General features: G+C 56.6%; 1 protein-coding gene across 1 annotated transcript in view; it reads left to right on the forward strand.

The window, feature by feature from the left end:
• Positions 1-15380, forward strand: part of BABAM2 (BRISC and BRCA1 A complex member 2) — a 234677-nt gene that overhangs the window by 49147 nt on the left and 170150 nt on the right. Inside the window, exon 7 of the mRNA XM_073671771.1 lies at positions 14126-14235. Within this exon, the coding sequence (XP_073527872.1) occupies positions 14126-14235 (110 nt within the window). The remainder of the gene's footprint in view (positions 1-14125; positions 14236-15380) is intronic.

Raw genomic sequence — 15380 nt, forward strand, 5'->3', positions numbered from 1 at the left:
ACCGCTTATCTCTGGTGATGGATAGGTGGCATTCTCAGTGATGTCACCGCTGATCTCTGGTGATGGATAGGAGGCATTCTCAGTGATGTCACCGCTGATCTCTGGTGATGGATAGGTGGCATTCTCAGTGATGTCACCGCTGATCTCTGGTGATGGATAGGCGGCATTCTCAGTGATGTCACCGCTGATCTCTGGTGATGGATAGGCGGCATTCTCAGTGATGTCACCGCTGATCTCTGGTGATGGATAGGCGGCATTCTCAGTGATGTTACCGCTGATCTCTGGTGATGGATAGGCGGCATTCTCAGTGATGTCACCGCTGATCTCTGGTGATGGATAGGCGGCATTCTCAGTGATGTCACCGCTGATCTCTAGTGATGGATAGGCGGCATTCTCAGTGATGTTACCGCTGATCTCTAGTGATGGATAGGCGGCATTCTCAGTGATGTCACCGCTGATCTCTGGTGATGGATAGGCGGCATTCTCAGTGATGTCACCGCTGATCTCTGGTGATGGATAGGCGGCATTCTCAGTGATGTCACTGCTGATCTCTCGTGATGGATAGGCGGCATTCTCAGTGATGTCACCGCTGATCCCTGGTGATGGATAGGCGGCATTCTCAGTGATGTCACTGCTGATCTCTAGTGATGGCTAGGCGGCATTCTCAGTGATGTCACCGCTGATCTCTGGTGATGGATAGGCGGCATTCTCAGTGATGTCACCGCTGATCTCTAGTGATGGATAGGCGGCATTCTCAGTGATGTCACCGCTGATCTCTGGTGATGGATAGGCGGCATTCTCAGTGATGTCACCGCTGATCTCTGGTGATGGATAGGCGGCATTCTCAGTGATGTCACCGCTGATCCCTGGTGATGGATAGGAGGCATTCTCAGTGATGTAACCGCTGATCCCTGGTGATGGATAGGCGGCATTCTCAGTGATGTCACCGCTGATCTCTAGTGATGGATAGGTGGCATTCTCAGTGATGTCACCGCTGATCTCTGGTGATGGATAGGCGGCATTCTCAGTGATGTCACCGCTGATCTCTGGTGATGGATAGGCGGCATTCTCAGTGATGTCACCGCTGATCCCTGGTGATGGATAGGAGGCATTCTCAGTGATGTCACCTCTGATCTCTGGTGATGGATAGGCGGCATTCTCAGTGATGTCACCTCTGATCTCTGGTGATGGATAGGCGGCATTCTCAGTGATGTCACCGCTGATCTCTGGTGATGGATAGGCGGCATTCTCAGTGATGTCACCGCTGATCTCTGGCGATGGATAGGCGGCATTCTCAGTGATGTCACCGCTGATCTCTTGTGATGGATAGGCGGCATTCTCAGTGATGGCACCGCTGATCTCTGGTGATGGATAGGCGGCATTCTCAGTGATGGCACCGCTGATCTCTGGTGATGGATAGGCGGCATTCTCAGTGATGTCACCGCTGATCTCTGGTGATGGATAGTCGGCATTCTCAGTGATGTCACCGCTGATCTCTTGTGATGGATAGGCGGCATTCTCAGTGATGTCACCACTGATCTCTGGTGATGGATAGGCGGCATTCTCAGTGATGTCACCGCTGATCTCTGGTGATGGATAGGCGGCATTCTCAGTGATGTCACCGCTGATCTCTGGTGATGGATAGGCGGCATTCTCAGTGATGTCACCGCTGATCTCTGGTGATGGATAGGCGGCATTCTCAGTGATGTCACCGCTGATCTCTGGTGATGGATAGGAGGCATTCTCAGTGATGTCACCGCTGATCTCTGGTGATGGATAGGCGGCATTCTCAGTGATGTCACCGCTGATCTCTGGTGATGGATAGGCGGCATTCTCAGTGATGTCACCGCTGATCTCTAGTGAGGGGTGACATTTTCTCTAGGGGTCTTTCCTTGTGATGCGGCCCCTCTTCCTATGTTGGTTTCCCTCTTATGCTCTTGGCTCCGGTCTCTTTGGCGGCTCCGATCTCGGGGTGATCTATGGGATCTATGGGATCCTTTCTGCCTCACGTACGCTTGTATGATGCTCGGTGGAGTTCTCCTTGCTTCTACTTTAGGTCGTTTTTTCACGTTGTTGTTATCCGATGGAGAATTCACTGGAGATTTTCTTGCATTTATTTCCCGGAGCGAAGAATAAAGTGACCTTATTATTTATGACTTTCTATTTTCCTACTATTTTATCTCCTAGAAATGGATCAGGGCTGTTGTTGTCAGAGTCGGAGGCGCAGACATTGGTGAAGCATGGTGGAAAACGCTGCCTGTTGTATCAGGAGGTGCCGCACTCTCCGCAGCCTCTCATCCCCCCCATGACCGGCCCCTCATTTATATCCTTACCATGATGTGAAGGGTTTCCTGGGGCCCCGGCTCCGGCAGAGCAAACACTCAGATGACAGGGCGTCTCCCGGCGCTGCCTGTCCCGACCTGATGGATAATAATCCAGAGACAGAACTCCAGAAAGATCCATTAAACAGATCAATGATTGACTATTTAATGGCAGTAACGCGCCTGTCGTCTGCCGGCTACTTGTAGATTGTCCATCAATAAGGTTTGTCGTTCACCTGACACTGGTTTTTAAGTTGGGCAATCGCATAAAAGGTAATTCCTCCAGACACCCCGTTGCCTTCTGATATTTCATGCAACTATTGCACCAATCGGAATGACGGATGGCGGCCGCTCCTCTTATAACCCTTTGGGACTACAGAACTATCACTTCAAGGGCTTGTCCAGAATTAGAAAATCAGGGCCACATTTTTCCAGAAACAGTGCCGTCTCTATATACAGGTTGTGCATGGTATTGCAATTCAGATGTTTTGGACATGATTGAGACTGAACTGTAATGCCAGAAACAGCCTGTAGACAGAGGTGGCGCTGTGGACGAAGCATTAAATGCCGCTAATAGGCTGCAGCGTTCTCATTGGAGACCCGTGGCCGACATCACCGGATCAGCACCGGTGTGGGAAGTGAGAAGAAAGTTTGTTTTTAAAAAAAAAAAAAAAAGTTTTTGCCCAAGTAGTCGACAATCCCTTTAAGAGGTTAATCGGCATCAATCAGAGCTTGCTTCAGTCACTGCTGTCAGCGGCAGGTGCTGCATGTGCTACACTTGTCCTGTAGGGGGAGTGTTCGGCTCATGCAACTGCACCCAAACTATGTCATATGTGTCTGTCCTACGTCAGGAAGGGGTTAAATGAGGTTTTCCTCCTAATGGAAACCAGTGTGTCCATGCACTGGCAGCAAGCAGTAAGATTGCCTGAAACAAAACAAAAAGTTCTAGGACTTTGCATTTCACACTTTTAACTTTTGGGCTACGTTCACACGTTGCATTATGCAGCATTATTTTTTCCGTGTTTCTTGGTGCCGATCACTTGTGTGATTTTGTCTACAGTACACAGTTTAATAAAGTTTGTTCAATTTCCCAAAATCGCTGCAAAAGCTCCTCATTTTTTGGACTTTTTTACTTTCTACGGGTATAAAAAAAAAAATGCTGAAAGAATTCAATTCAGCCAGGGAAAAAGTGCGTGCAGATTTCTGAAATCTCACAGCTTTCGCTGGTACTGTAAAAAAATAAAGCATAAAGCAGCTTTTAATCGACGGGACACACAGCGCTGCACTTTGCTCTTCTGCTTTACATATTCTCTTATCAGTTAGATACATTTATGGCGGAGATCATCCTCTGCCCCATCCTCTGCCCCATCCTCTGCTCCATCCTCTGCTCCATCCTCTGCCCCATCCTCTGCCCCATCCTCTGCCCCATCCTCTGCCCCAACCTCTGCCCCATCCTCTGCCCCATCCTCTGCCCCATCCTCTGCCCCATCCTCTGCCCCATCCTCTGCCCCATCCTCTGCCCCATCCTCTGCCCCATCCTCTGCCCCATCCTCTGGCCCATCCTCTGGCCCATCCTCTGGCCCATCCTCTGCCCCATCCTCTGCCCCATCCTCTGCCCCATCCTCTGGCCCATCCTCTGGCCCATCCTCTGGCCCATCCTCTGCTCCATCCTCTGCTCCATCCTCTGCTCCATCCTCTGCCCCATCCTCTGCCCCATCCTCTGGCCCATCCTCTGGCCCATCCTCTGCTCCATCCTCTGCTCCATCCTCTGCCCCATCCTCTGCCCCATCCTCTGCCCCATCCTCTGCCCCATCCTCTGCCCCATCCTCTGCCCCATCCTCTGCCCCATCCTCTGCCTCATCCTCTGGCCCATCCTCTGCCCCATCCTCTGCCCCATCCTCTGGCCCATCCTCTGGCCCATCCTCTGCTCCATCCTCTGCTCCATCCTCTGCCCCATCCTCTGCCCCATCCTCTGCCCCATCCTCTGCCCCATCCTCTGCCCCATCCTCTGCCCCATCCTCTGCTCCATCCTCTGCCCCATCCTCTGGCCCATCCTCTGGCCCATCCTCTGGCCCATCCTCTGCTCCATCCTCTGCCCCATCCTCTGCTCCATCCTCTGCCCCATCCTCTGCCCCATCCTCTGCCCCATCCTCTGGCCCATCCTCTGCCCCATCCTGGTCTGCTCCGCTTGTCCTCAGATGACTGATTATCAGGAGCTCAGTGCAGAGGAAAAGAAGAGAAAAACAGACCCTAATACACACTTGGTTTTGTAGTTTTTCCTGTGATGTTTTTGGTGCCAGAGGCCAAAATGATCCCGATCCTAAATCTGATCTGATAAAAGCTGGACTGTTTGCTCTCCTTTCTTTCCCACGAGGCGGTAACCAGCGTAACGCGTCTGTCTGCGGCCGACCCGCACAGGACCATGGACCTGACTTTCTAATACAACCCCCCGGCCCCATCCTGCGCCTCGCCCCATTAGTGTGGATCTGCTGTACATTTTGTCAGATGCAGCAGAGCTGATTTTGCGATGTAGCAGAATACACGGTGAGCTCTGCTGCATCCATCATCGCGGCGGAGCTTATCGGCAGCTCTGGGAGGCGACTTTGGGCTTAATTGTTCTTTTCAGCTCCAGTTTCTGTATGTAAAGAGCCACCAGCAGCCGGGATTTAAGGTGCCAGGTTGTGATCGGATAATTGACACTTATAGAGGAGCAGATAGGAGCTTAATCCCCCCGTGATGAGCGCGTCCTGAGTGATGCCGTGCGGGGGATAAAGCCTTCCATTACTAGCTCTGATCCCGGGGATGGGAGAGGCGCTGCCCGCAGCCTCCGCACCATCAACATCGGGACACTTTGGTGTTTTTTCTCGTTGTCCTTTGATCAAGGAGGATTTTTTTTAAGAGCTTTGAAAGAATCTGTCACCAAATTTACAACATTCTGTGTCTTTTTTTTTATCTGGAAGCTTTTCACCCCTTTCAGCTCCATTATTGCATATATACTATGAGGGAAACCATATGACGAGCCACCCGAAAGTGGGGCCATCACCTTTCCACCCAAAAGTGGGGCCATCACCTTTCCACCCAAAAGTGGGGCCATCACCTTTCCACCCAAAAGTAGGGCCATCACCTTTCCACCCAAAAGTGGGACCATTACCTTTCCACCCAAAAGTGGGACCATCACCTTTCCACCCAAAAGTGGGGCCATCACCTTTCCACCCAAAAGTAGGGCCATCACCTTTCCACCCAAAAGTAGGGCCATCACCTTTCCACCCAAAAGTGGGGCCATCACCTTTCCACCCAAAAGTAGGGCCATCACCTTTCCACCCAAAAGTGGGGCCATCACCTTTCCACCCAAAAGTAGGGCCATCACCTTTCCACCCAAAAGTAGGGCCATCACCTTACCACCCAAAAGTATGGTCATCACCTTTCCACCCAAAAGTGGGGCCATTACCTCTCCTTATAGGGGACACTTTTCAGCTGTCCAGGAACATCCAGGAGAAATTGAGACCTCCCAGACTCCTGGAAGGGTTGGCAGTAACGTAGGGTATCACTCAGATGTTTCAAATACGCGCTCCCCATAAGTTTTTTTTTTTTTTTTCACCTTGACTCCGAGCCCCGGGCATCACTTTCAATCAGCAGGAATCGAGCGTTAATAGGGAAAGGTCTGAAAAAGGGGGACATGGTCTGGAAAAAGGGGGATGTGGTCTTATAAAGGGGGTCGTGGTCTGAAAAAAGGGGAACAGTCTGAAAATGGGGTTTGGTCTGAAAAAGGGGGATGTAATCTGAAAATTGGTGTGCGGTCTGAAAAAGGGGGATGTGGTCTGAAAAGGGGGGATGTGGTCTGAAAAGGGGGGATGTGGTCTGAAAAGGGGGGATGTGGTCTGAAAAGGGGGGATGTGGTCTGAAAAGGGGGATGTGGTCTGAAAAGGGGGGATGTGGTCTGAAAAGGGGGGATGTGGTCTGAAAAGGGGGGATGTGGTCTGAAAAAGGGGGATGTGGTCTGAAAAAGGGATAAAGGGGAGTAGTCTGGAAAGGATTGTGTGGCACGAAAAAGGGATAGGCTGGTGTGTAAAGGGGGTCTAGAAAGAGTGGCATGGTTATGCCTACAGCGCTCCAAAGTCGTCCTTAAGTCTGTAATTTTGCCATAGTGTTGTCCCCTCTCTGACATTTGCCCAGAGGATCCCTCATTTTCTACTGGGACTAATGGCCGGGGCAGACGGCCGAGTGCGCTCCGAATATCTGATCTAACTCAGACCTGCTACGATTGCGAGCTGCTCTGTTCGAAGAAAAAAATCAGACATGTTCATGGCCCCGTAGACTAACATTGGTCCGATCTGATGTTTTGTGGGATCACACAGATTACGGTGGTCTGCACCTGCCCTAATGGTGGACATTTCAGACTACCTCAGGCCCCAATAGACAATGCAGCTGAGCTGGAGCCGCGGATCAGAGCGCTGCCCTAATGGGGCCAAACAGGTAAATGTCAGGACGGTCGGAAGATGGAAACTGCATTTAGCTCTAGTCTTGAGACCCCTCTAAAAGTCATGAGCTAAGGGGTCTACCCTGCAGTCAGATGACTGGTGCAATACTGAGGAGCTAGTGACCTGGAGCTGAGAAGCCCCCGATCCGGACTCCCTGATCTGTGCCGCGCCCGTCCGTCCGGTCGTGTAACTCTACGTAAACCTCTCAGTCCTGCCAGGTCTAAATATAGAGCCGTGAAGGTGGGAAACGTGTCAGGACCTCAGTGGGTCAATAAACTTTTGGTAGGTTTGGCGCTCGCTCTCATTTTATTGCTGAGGATGTCGACTTTTCCCCGGAGCGCGGACGGGATTTGCTGTTTCAGCTTTATTTTTAATACGACCTACCCCCGATTTATTTGACTTTGCCTCTTAGTTAATATCCTGACGGGTGTAATCACAGGGCTGAGACCTCATTCCTTTAAAGGGGTCATCCAGACGGACCCAGATACCGGTGCCGATCCCGGCAGCTCCGGTTTGATACAGGGGAAAGTGTCCTGTGGGGGCTCATCACTAGTTTTGTGTGAACAGGGGGCTGGCTGACCGCTTACTTCGCTGCCCAAGTATCTGCTAGCATGTACCATGATGGAGAAGGGGAATGGCTAAATATAAAAGGGGAGAGAGGGAGGAGGGAGACGCAGCTGCAGTGTGTATCTGAGACTGCGTGCTGCGAGAGGGGAGGCAGCTCTTCAGCTACCCAACACTACATGTACTTGGAAAGGAATTTCCATAAATCTCCAGGGTTTTCAGATTTCTACCACTGCCCCAGGAGGGATTTTTTCTAATCACACGCCCACTTTAAAGGGGTTTTCCACCCTTTATTCCAAAATGACCAGAGGAAATAGACGGAAAAAGAAAGGAAGAAAGAAATGTTACCTCCCCGAACTGCTGCTACTCACATCAGACCGGAAGTGATGACATCCCCTGCATAGAGTTACTGGGACACCGAGGGCCCTGATTGGCTGCGAGAAAACGTGACTGAAGGGTGGGATATCAGAGCAGCCAGGGTCCGGAGAAGTGACACTTCTTTTTGTCTTTGCCAAGCATCCTTTCTCTGGCAATTTTGGAAAGATGGGTGTAAATCTCCTGGCAGGGCTGAGACACAGTGTTATAGGCAGTGCAGAGTCAGGGAGGCGGAGCATGACAGTGGATATCCTAGTCATGCTCCGCCCCCCTGACCTCACACTAGGTGCAGCACAATGTGTCAGTCTCTTGGGTTAGATCTACATTGGGGATAATTTCCATCCGTTACTGGTTTGGCCGCAGATCTGTGGTCTGTGCTCCCGGCAGAAGTGAAGTCCACATTATATACTGCGGATTTTCCGTCCCCTCTGAACACTTCCATAAAGTTTTAAAAGTTTTTAATTCTCCTTCATGTGAGCAGCGTCCGGTGAGATGAATTTCATGTCTGACACTTAGTGTGATATGAGTTTTTGTTTTTTTGTTTTTTGAGGTGACCCACTTTATGGGAGGCGCTCCCTGCCCTGTAGGAGAGGCTCCCCCTGCCCTGTAGGAGAGGCTCCCCCTGCCCTGTAGGAGAGGCTCCCCCTGCCCTGTAGGAGAGGCTCCCCCTGCCCTGTAGGAGAGGCTCCCCCTGCCCTGTAGGAGAGGCGCTCCCTGCCCTGTAGGAGAGGCGCCCCCTGCCCTGTAGGAGAGGCTCCCCCTGCCCTGTAGGAGAGGCGCTCCCTGCCCTGTAGGAGAGGCGCCCCCTGCCCTGTAGGAGAGGCGCCCCCTGCCCTGTAGGAGAGGCGCCCCCTGCCCTGTAGGAGAGGCGCTCCCTGCCCTGTAGGAGAGGCGCCCCCTGCCCTGTAGGAGAGGCGCTCCCTGCCCTGTAGGAGAGGCGCTCCCTGCCCTGTAGGAGAGGCTCCCCCTGCCCTGTAGGAGAGGCGCTCCCTGCCCTGTAGGAGAGGCTCCCCCTGCCCTGTAGGAGAGGCTCCCCCTGCCCTGTAGGAGAGGCGCTCCCTGCCCTGTAGGAGAGGTGCCCCCTGCCCTGTAGGAGAGGCTCCCCCTGCCCTGTAGGAGAGGCGCTCCCTGCCCTGTAGGAGAGGCGCCCCCTGCCCTGTAGGAGAGGCGCCCCCTGCCCTGTAGGAGAGGCGCCCCCTGCCCTGTAGGAGAGGCTCCCCCTGCCCTGTAGGAGAGGCGCTCCCTGCCCTGTAGGAGAGGCTCCCCCTGCCCTGTAGGAGAGGCGCTCCCTGCCCTGTAGGAGAGGCGCCCCCTGCCCTGTAGGAGAGGCGCCCCCTGCCCTGTAGGAGAGGCTCCCCCTGCCCTGTAGGAGAGGCGCTCCCTGCCCTGTAGGAGAGGCGCTCCCTGCCCTGTAGGAGAGGCGCTCCCTGCCCTGTAGGAGAGGCTCCCCCTGCCCTGTAGGAGAGGCTCCCCCTGCCCTGTAGGAGAGGCTCCCCCTGCCCTGTAGGAGAGGCTCCCCCTGCCCTGTAGGAGAGGCTCCCCCTGCCCTGTAGGAGAGGCTCCCCCTGCCCTGTAGGAGAGGCGCTCCCTGCCCTGTAGGAGAGGCGCCCCCTGCCCTGTAGGAGAGGCGCCCCCTGCCCTGTAGGAGAGGCGCCCCCTGCCCTGTAGGAGAGGCGCCCCCTGCCCTGTAGGAGAGGCGCTCCCTGCCCTGTAGGAGAGGCGCTCCCTGCCCTGTAGGAGAGGCGCTCCCTGCCCTGTAGGAGAGGCGCTCCCTGCCCTGTAGGAGAGGCGCTCCCTGCCCTGTAGGAGAGGCGCTCCCTGCCCTGTAGGAGAGGCGTCCTCTGCCCTGTAGGAGAGGCGTCCCCTGCCCTGTAGGAGAGGCGTCCCCTGCCCTGTAGGAGAGGCGTCCCCTGCCCTGTAGGAGAGGCACTCCCTGTCCTGTAGGAGAGGCTCTCCCTGTCCTGTAGGAGAGGCGCTCCCTGCCCTGTAGAAGAGGCGCCCCCTGCCCTGTAGGAGAGGCGCTCCCTGCCCTGTAGGAGAGGCGTCCCCTTCCCTGTAGGAGAGGCGCTCCCTGCCCTGTAGGAGAGGCGTCCTCTGCCCTGTAGGAGAGGTGCCCCCTGCCCTGTAGGAGAGGCGCTCCCTGCCCTGTAGGAGAGGCGCCCCCTGCCCTGTAGGAGAGGCGCCCCCTGCCCTGTAGGAGAGGCGCCCCCTGCCCTGTAGGAGAGGCTCCCCCTGCCCTGTAGGAGAGGCGCTCCCTGCCCTGTAGGAGAGGCGCTCCCTGCCCTGTAGGAGAGGCGCTCCCTGCCCTGTAGGAGAGGCGCTCCCTGCCCTGTAGGAGAGGCTCCCCCTGCCCTGTAGGAGAGGCGCTCCCTGCCCTGTAGGAGAGGCGCCCCCTGCCCTGTAGGAGAGGCGCCCCCTGCCCTGTAGGAGAGGCTCCCCCTGCCCTGTAGGAGAGGCGCTCCCTGCCCTGTAGGAGAGGTGCCCCCTGCCCTGTAGGAGAGGCGCCCCCTGCCCTGTAGGAGAGGCTCCCCCTGCCCTGTAGGAGAGGCGCTCCCTGCCCTGTAGGAGAGGCGCCCCCTGCCCTGTAGGAGAGGCTCCCCCTGCCCTGTAGGAGAGGCGCTCCCTGCCCTGTAGGAGAGGCGCTCCCTGCCCTGTAGGAGAGGCGCTCCCTGCCCTGTAGGAGAGGCGCTCCCTGCCCTGTAGGAGAGGCGCTCCCTGCCCTGTAGGAGAGGCTCCCCCTGCCCTGTAGGAGAGGCTCCCCCTGCCCTGTAGGAGAGGCTCCCCCTGCCCTGTAGGAGAGGCTCCCCCTGCCCTGTAGGAGAGGCTCCCCCTGCCCTGTAGGAGAGGCGCCCCCTGCCCTGTAGGAGAGGCGCCCCCTGACCTGTAGGAGAGGCGCCCCCTGCCCTGTAGGAGAGGCGCCCCCTGCCCTGTAGGAGAGGCGCCCCCTGCCCTGTAGGAGAGGCGCCCCCTGCCCTGTAGGAGAGGCGCCCCCTGCCCTGTAGGAGAGGCGCCCCCTGCCCTGTAGGAGAGGCTCCCCCTGCCCTGTAGGAGAGGCGCTCCCTGCCCTGTAGGAGAGGCGCTCCCTGCCCTGTAGGAGAGGCGCCCCCTGCCCTGTAGGAGAGGCGCTCCCTGCCCTGTAGGAGAGGCGCTCCCTGCCCTGTAGGAGAGGCGCTCCCTGCCCTGTAGGAGAGGCGCTCCCTGCCCTGTAGGAGAGGCGCTCCCTGCCCTGTAGGAGAGGCGCTCCCTGCCCTGTAGGAGAGGCGCTCCCTGCCCTGTAGGAGAGGCGTCCTCTGCCCTGTAGGAGAGGCGCTCCCTGTCCTGTAGGAGAGGCTCTCCCTGTCCTGTAGGAGAGGCGCTCCCTGCCCTGTAGGAGAGGCGCCCCCTGCCCTGTAGGAGAGGCGCTCCCTGCCCTGTAGGAGAGGCGTCCCCTTCCCTGTAGGAGAGGCACTCCCTGCCCTGTAGGAGAGGCGTCCTCTGCCCTGTAGGAGAGGCGCCCCCTGCCCTGTAGGAGAGGCGCCCCCTGCCCTGTAGGAGAGGCGCCCCCTGCCCTGTAGGAGAGGCGCCCCCTGCCCTGTAGGAGAGGCGCCCCCTGCCCTGTAGAAGAGGCGCTCCCTGTCCTGTAGGAGAGGCGCTCCCTGTCCTGTAGGAGAGGCGCCCCCTGCCCTGTAGCAGAGGCTCCCCCTGCCCTGTAGGAGAGGCGCTCCCTGCCCTGTAGGAGAGGCGCCCCCTGCCCTGTAGGAGAGGCGCTCCCTGCCCTGTAGGAGAGGCGCTCCCTGCCCTGTAGGAGAGGCGCTCCCTGCCCTGTAGGAGAGGCGCTCCCTGCCCTGTAGGAGAGGCGCTCCCTGCCCTGTAGGAGAGGCGCTCCCTGCCCTGTAGGAGAGGCGCTCCCTGCCCTGTAGGAGAGGCGTCCTCTGCCCTGTAGGAGAGGCGCTCCCTGTCCTGTAGGAGAGGCTCTCCCTGTCCTGTAGGAGAGGCGCTCCCTGCCCTGTAGGAGAGGCGCCCCCTGCCCTGTAGGAGAGGCGCTCCCTGCCCTGTAGGAGAGGCGTCCCCTTCCCTGTAGGAGAGGCACTCCCTGCCCTGTAGGAGAGGCGTCCTCTGCCCTGTAGGAGAGGCACTCCCTGCCCTGTAGGAGAGGCGCCCCCTGCCCTGTAGGAGAGGCGCCCCCTGCCCTGTAGGAGAGGCGCCCCCTGCCCTGTAGGAGAGGCGCCCCCTGCCCTGTAGGAGAGGCGCCCCCTGCCCTGTAGAAGAGGCGCTCCCTGTCCTGTAGGAGAGGCGCTCCCTGTCCTGTAGGAGAGGCGCCCCCTGCCCTGTAGCAGAGGCGCCCCCTGCCCTGTAGCAGAGGCGCCCCCTGCCCTGTAGGAGAGGCGCCCCCTGCCCTGTAGGAGGCGCTCCCTTCCCGTAGGTGAGGCGCTCCCTGCCCTGTAGGTGAGGCGCTCCCTGCCCTGTAGTGGACGCTCCCTGCCCTGTAGTGGGGGCACCCTGCCCTGTAGTAGAGGCGCCCCCTGCCCTGTAGGAGAGGTTCCCTGCCCTGTAGAAGGCTCTCCCTGCCCTGTAGGAGAGGTTCCCTGCCCTGTAGAAGGCTCTCCCTGCCCTGTAGGAGAGGCGCTCCCTGCCCTGTAGGAGAGGCGCCGCCTGCCCTGTAGGAGAGGCGCCCCCTGCCCTGTAGCAGAGGCACCCCCTGCCCTGTAGGAGAGGCGCCCCCTGCCCTGTAGGAGGCGCTCCCTTCCCGTAGGTGAGGCGCTCCCTGCCCTGTAGGTGAGGCGCTCCCTGCCCTGTAGGTGAGGCGCTCCCTGCCCTGTAGGTGAGGCGCTCCCTGCCCTGTAGGTGAGGCGCTCCCTGCCCTGTAGGTGAGGCGCTCCCTGCTCTGTAGGAGAGGCGCTCCCTGCCCTGTAGGAGAGGCGCTCCCTGCCCTGTAGGAGAGGCGCTCCCTGCCCTGTTGGAGAGGCGCCCCCTGCCCTGTAGGAGAGGCGCCCCCTGCCCTGTAGGAGAGGCGCTCCCTGCCCTGTAGGAGAGGCGCTCCCTGCCCTGTAGGAGAGGCGCTCCCTGCCCTGTAGGAGAGGCGCCCCCTGCCCTGTAGGAGAGGCGCCCCCTGCCCTGTAGGAGAGGCGCCCCCTGCCCTGTAGGAGAGGCGCCCCCTGCCCTGTAGGAGAGGCGCCCCCTGCCCTGTAGGAGAGGCTCCCCCTGCCCTGTAGGAGGTGCACCCTGCTGATTCGTATGTGCAGTACCTCCCTGGCGGAGGCCATAACCTCTATGGGCATGCTGCATATACACTGAGAGCTTTCCTGGTTGTGCTGCCTCCCTCTTACCTCGCATACAGACCTGCTGCCATATTACACGGGGGACTACCGGGTGTCTGGTGGGCTGCAGTGGGTTGTCTGGTGGGCTGCAGTGGGTTGTCTGGTGGGCTGCACTGGGTTGTCTGGTGGGCTGTACTGGCGGAGTCTGGTGGGCTGCACTGGGGTGTCTGGTGGGCTGCACTGGGTTGTCTGGTGGGCTGCACTGGGTTGTCTGGTGGGCTGCACTGGGTTGTCTGGTGGGCTGCACTGGGTTGTCTGGTGGGCTGCACTGGGTTGTCTGGTGGGCTGCACTGGGTTGTCTGGTGGGCTGTACTGGCGGAGTCTGGTGGGCTGCACTGGGGTGTCTGGTGGGTTGCACTGCGATGTCCGCCCTCATCCCAGAGCCGCAGCAGACGCCGCATTCTCCTCATACCCGCCCTTATTGTGTCGTTATGTCCCGGTGTGGACGAGGTAGCTTATCTTCCAGGATTTATCTCAGGTTATCGGATCAGGTCAGTGGTCTGATACTGGTGTAACTGAGGGGCTATTTAACCTTTTGTGCTCACTAACCTAATGAAGCAAATGTATGTATAGTGTTATAGCAAAGCAGGAATGACCCCTCCTCGTCATCACCGTATGGTGGGTGATATGGGTCAATTACAGGGAACCCGTTACCATTATCCTACCGCCATAGTGTGAGACTGGATATAATCTCTCTCTGAAGTCGGCCTTGGGGAATCAATAATGAGAAACACTACCAGTGAATAGTCAATGGGGCGGTCCCGGCCTCCTCTGGAGTCAGGTCATCCTGAAATTGCACCCTGTGTAATGGCAGCTGGTAGATGCGCCCTGCACAGATGCTGCACCAGATGCCACTGCAGCTGCATTGTGATGCCAGGACTACAGGAGACTGGCTCCGCCCCCTGGACTCTTTACAAGTGGAATGGGCTACTTTATAACTTATTTTCCATTTATAAAGCCATGACCGTCCGGTATAAGACCATGGCAGCGGTCTAGGGCTGATATATTAGATGGCGCGTCGTAGAACGATGATTAATAACACGATCATTATTTCGGCGCCGGTGACGACCTTTCTTTCTTATTCCTTCAGGACGCCAGTGAGGACCCAGGAGAAGACGTGGCTCTGCTCTCCGTCAGCTTTGAAGACGCAGAAGCGACGCAGGTGTTCCCCAAACTCTTCCTGTCCCCCCGAGTTGAGCAGTAAGTGAAACCAGTGCAGTTAAAGGGGTTGTCCAGAACGAGAAAAACATGGCTGCCCGAGGGTTGTGTCGGCCACTACATCTCACCGGTGATATGGGAGATGAGTTGCAGTACCACAACCAACCTGTAGTCAGAAGTGGCGCAGTTTTTAGAAGCAACCATGTTTATCTAAGACTGAGCAACACCATTAAATATTTCATATTTCTGCTTTGATGTATGATTTTTTTTTCACCCTGGGGTGACTTCTCCTTTAAGAGTGGATTAGTGTGTCCTTTATGAATGCTTCCTCCCCCATTCCTGAAAGCAGACAATCTAAACAGTCAGAGCTGCAGTGTAGAGCATGGGGGGGGGGGGTTGAAGCAGTAGTATGGACCTCTGATGAGAAAATTGGTATATTCCAGAAGAGTTCTGCGTCCTATACACAATGCCGATAAGTTGGAGTCATTAATAATAGCTGTGTCCAAATAGAACATAGCTGCAGTGTAGAGCATGGGGGATGGACTGAGCTTCTGAGGGTTTTCAGACAACCTCAGACTCCAACAATCAATGCAGCCAAGTTAAGAGTCTCTGATAATGGCAGCAGTGTAAAGCATGGAGGATGGAGAAAGAAGCAGCCTATGCTTTTGAGGCCCTAAGGCTCCATTAAACAAGTGTCCTGGGGGATTGTTAAATATCTCAAAGGGCTTTGACATCAAATTTTGGAAATCAGTAGTTTGCTAATTAAACATCAGCCAGTATAAATAAGGAGAGCTGCAGTGTAAAGCATAGGGGAAACGTAGAGCAGCTTTTGATGAGCAGGAGGTGGATTTCAGACGACCTTAGACCCCAATAACCAGTGCAGCGAAGCAGAAGTCACAGAATATTGTGATATCCAAATGAAATGTTGCTGCAGTGTAAAGCATGGGGGTGGGCAAAGCAGCAGACTAAAGACCCCAATATACATTAGACTATAGTTTTCCGACCCCCACCTATATCAGCAGGATCAGCTGACAGTCTTGTTGTGTATGGGGGGCCCCCGGCTCTCCCCGGACAGATGATGTCGGGTGGGGGGTGGATTAGGGTCTGCAGTTTGATTTTGCTGCAGGACCCTCATGTTGTTCAGGCCGCGCTCCCCTAACACATGTATGGGAGTTTGGGTAGAGAGC

The sequence above is a fragment of the Phyllobates terribilis genome, unplaced genomic scaffold (genome assembly GCF_046119375.1).
Source record: "Phyllobates terribilis strain yellow unplaced genomic scaffold, ASM4611937v1 Scaffold_3__8_contigs__length_932513732, whole genome shotgun sequence".
NCBI lineage: Eukaryota > Metazoa > Chordata > Amphibia > Anura > Dendrobatidae > Phyllobates > Phyllobates terribilis.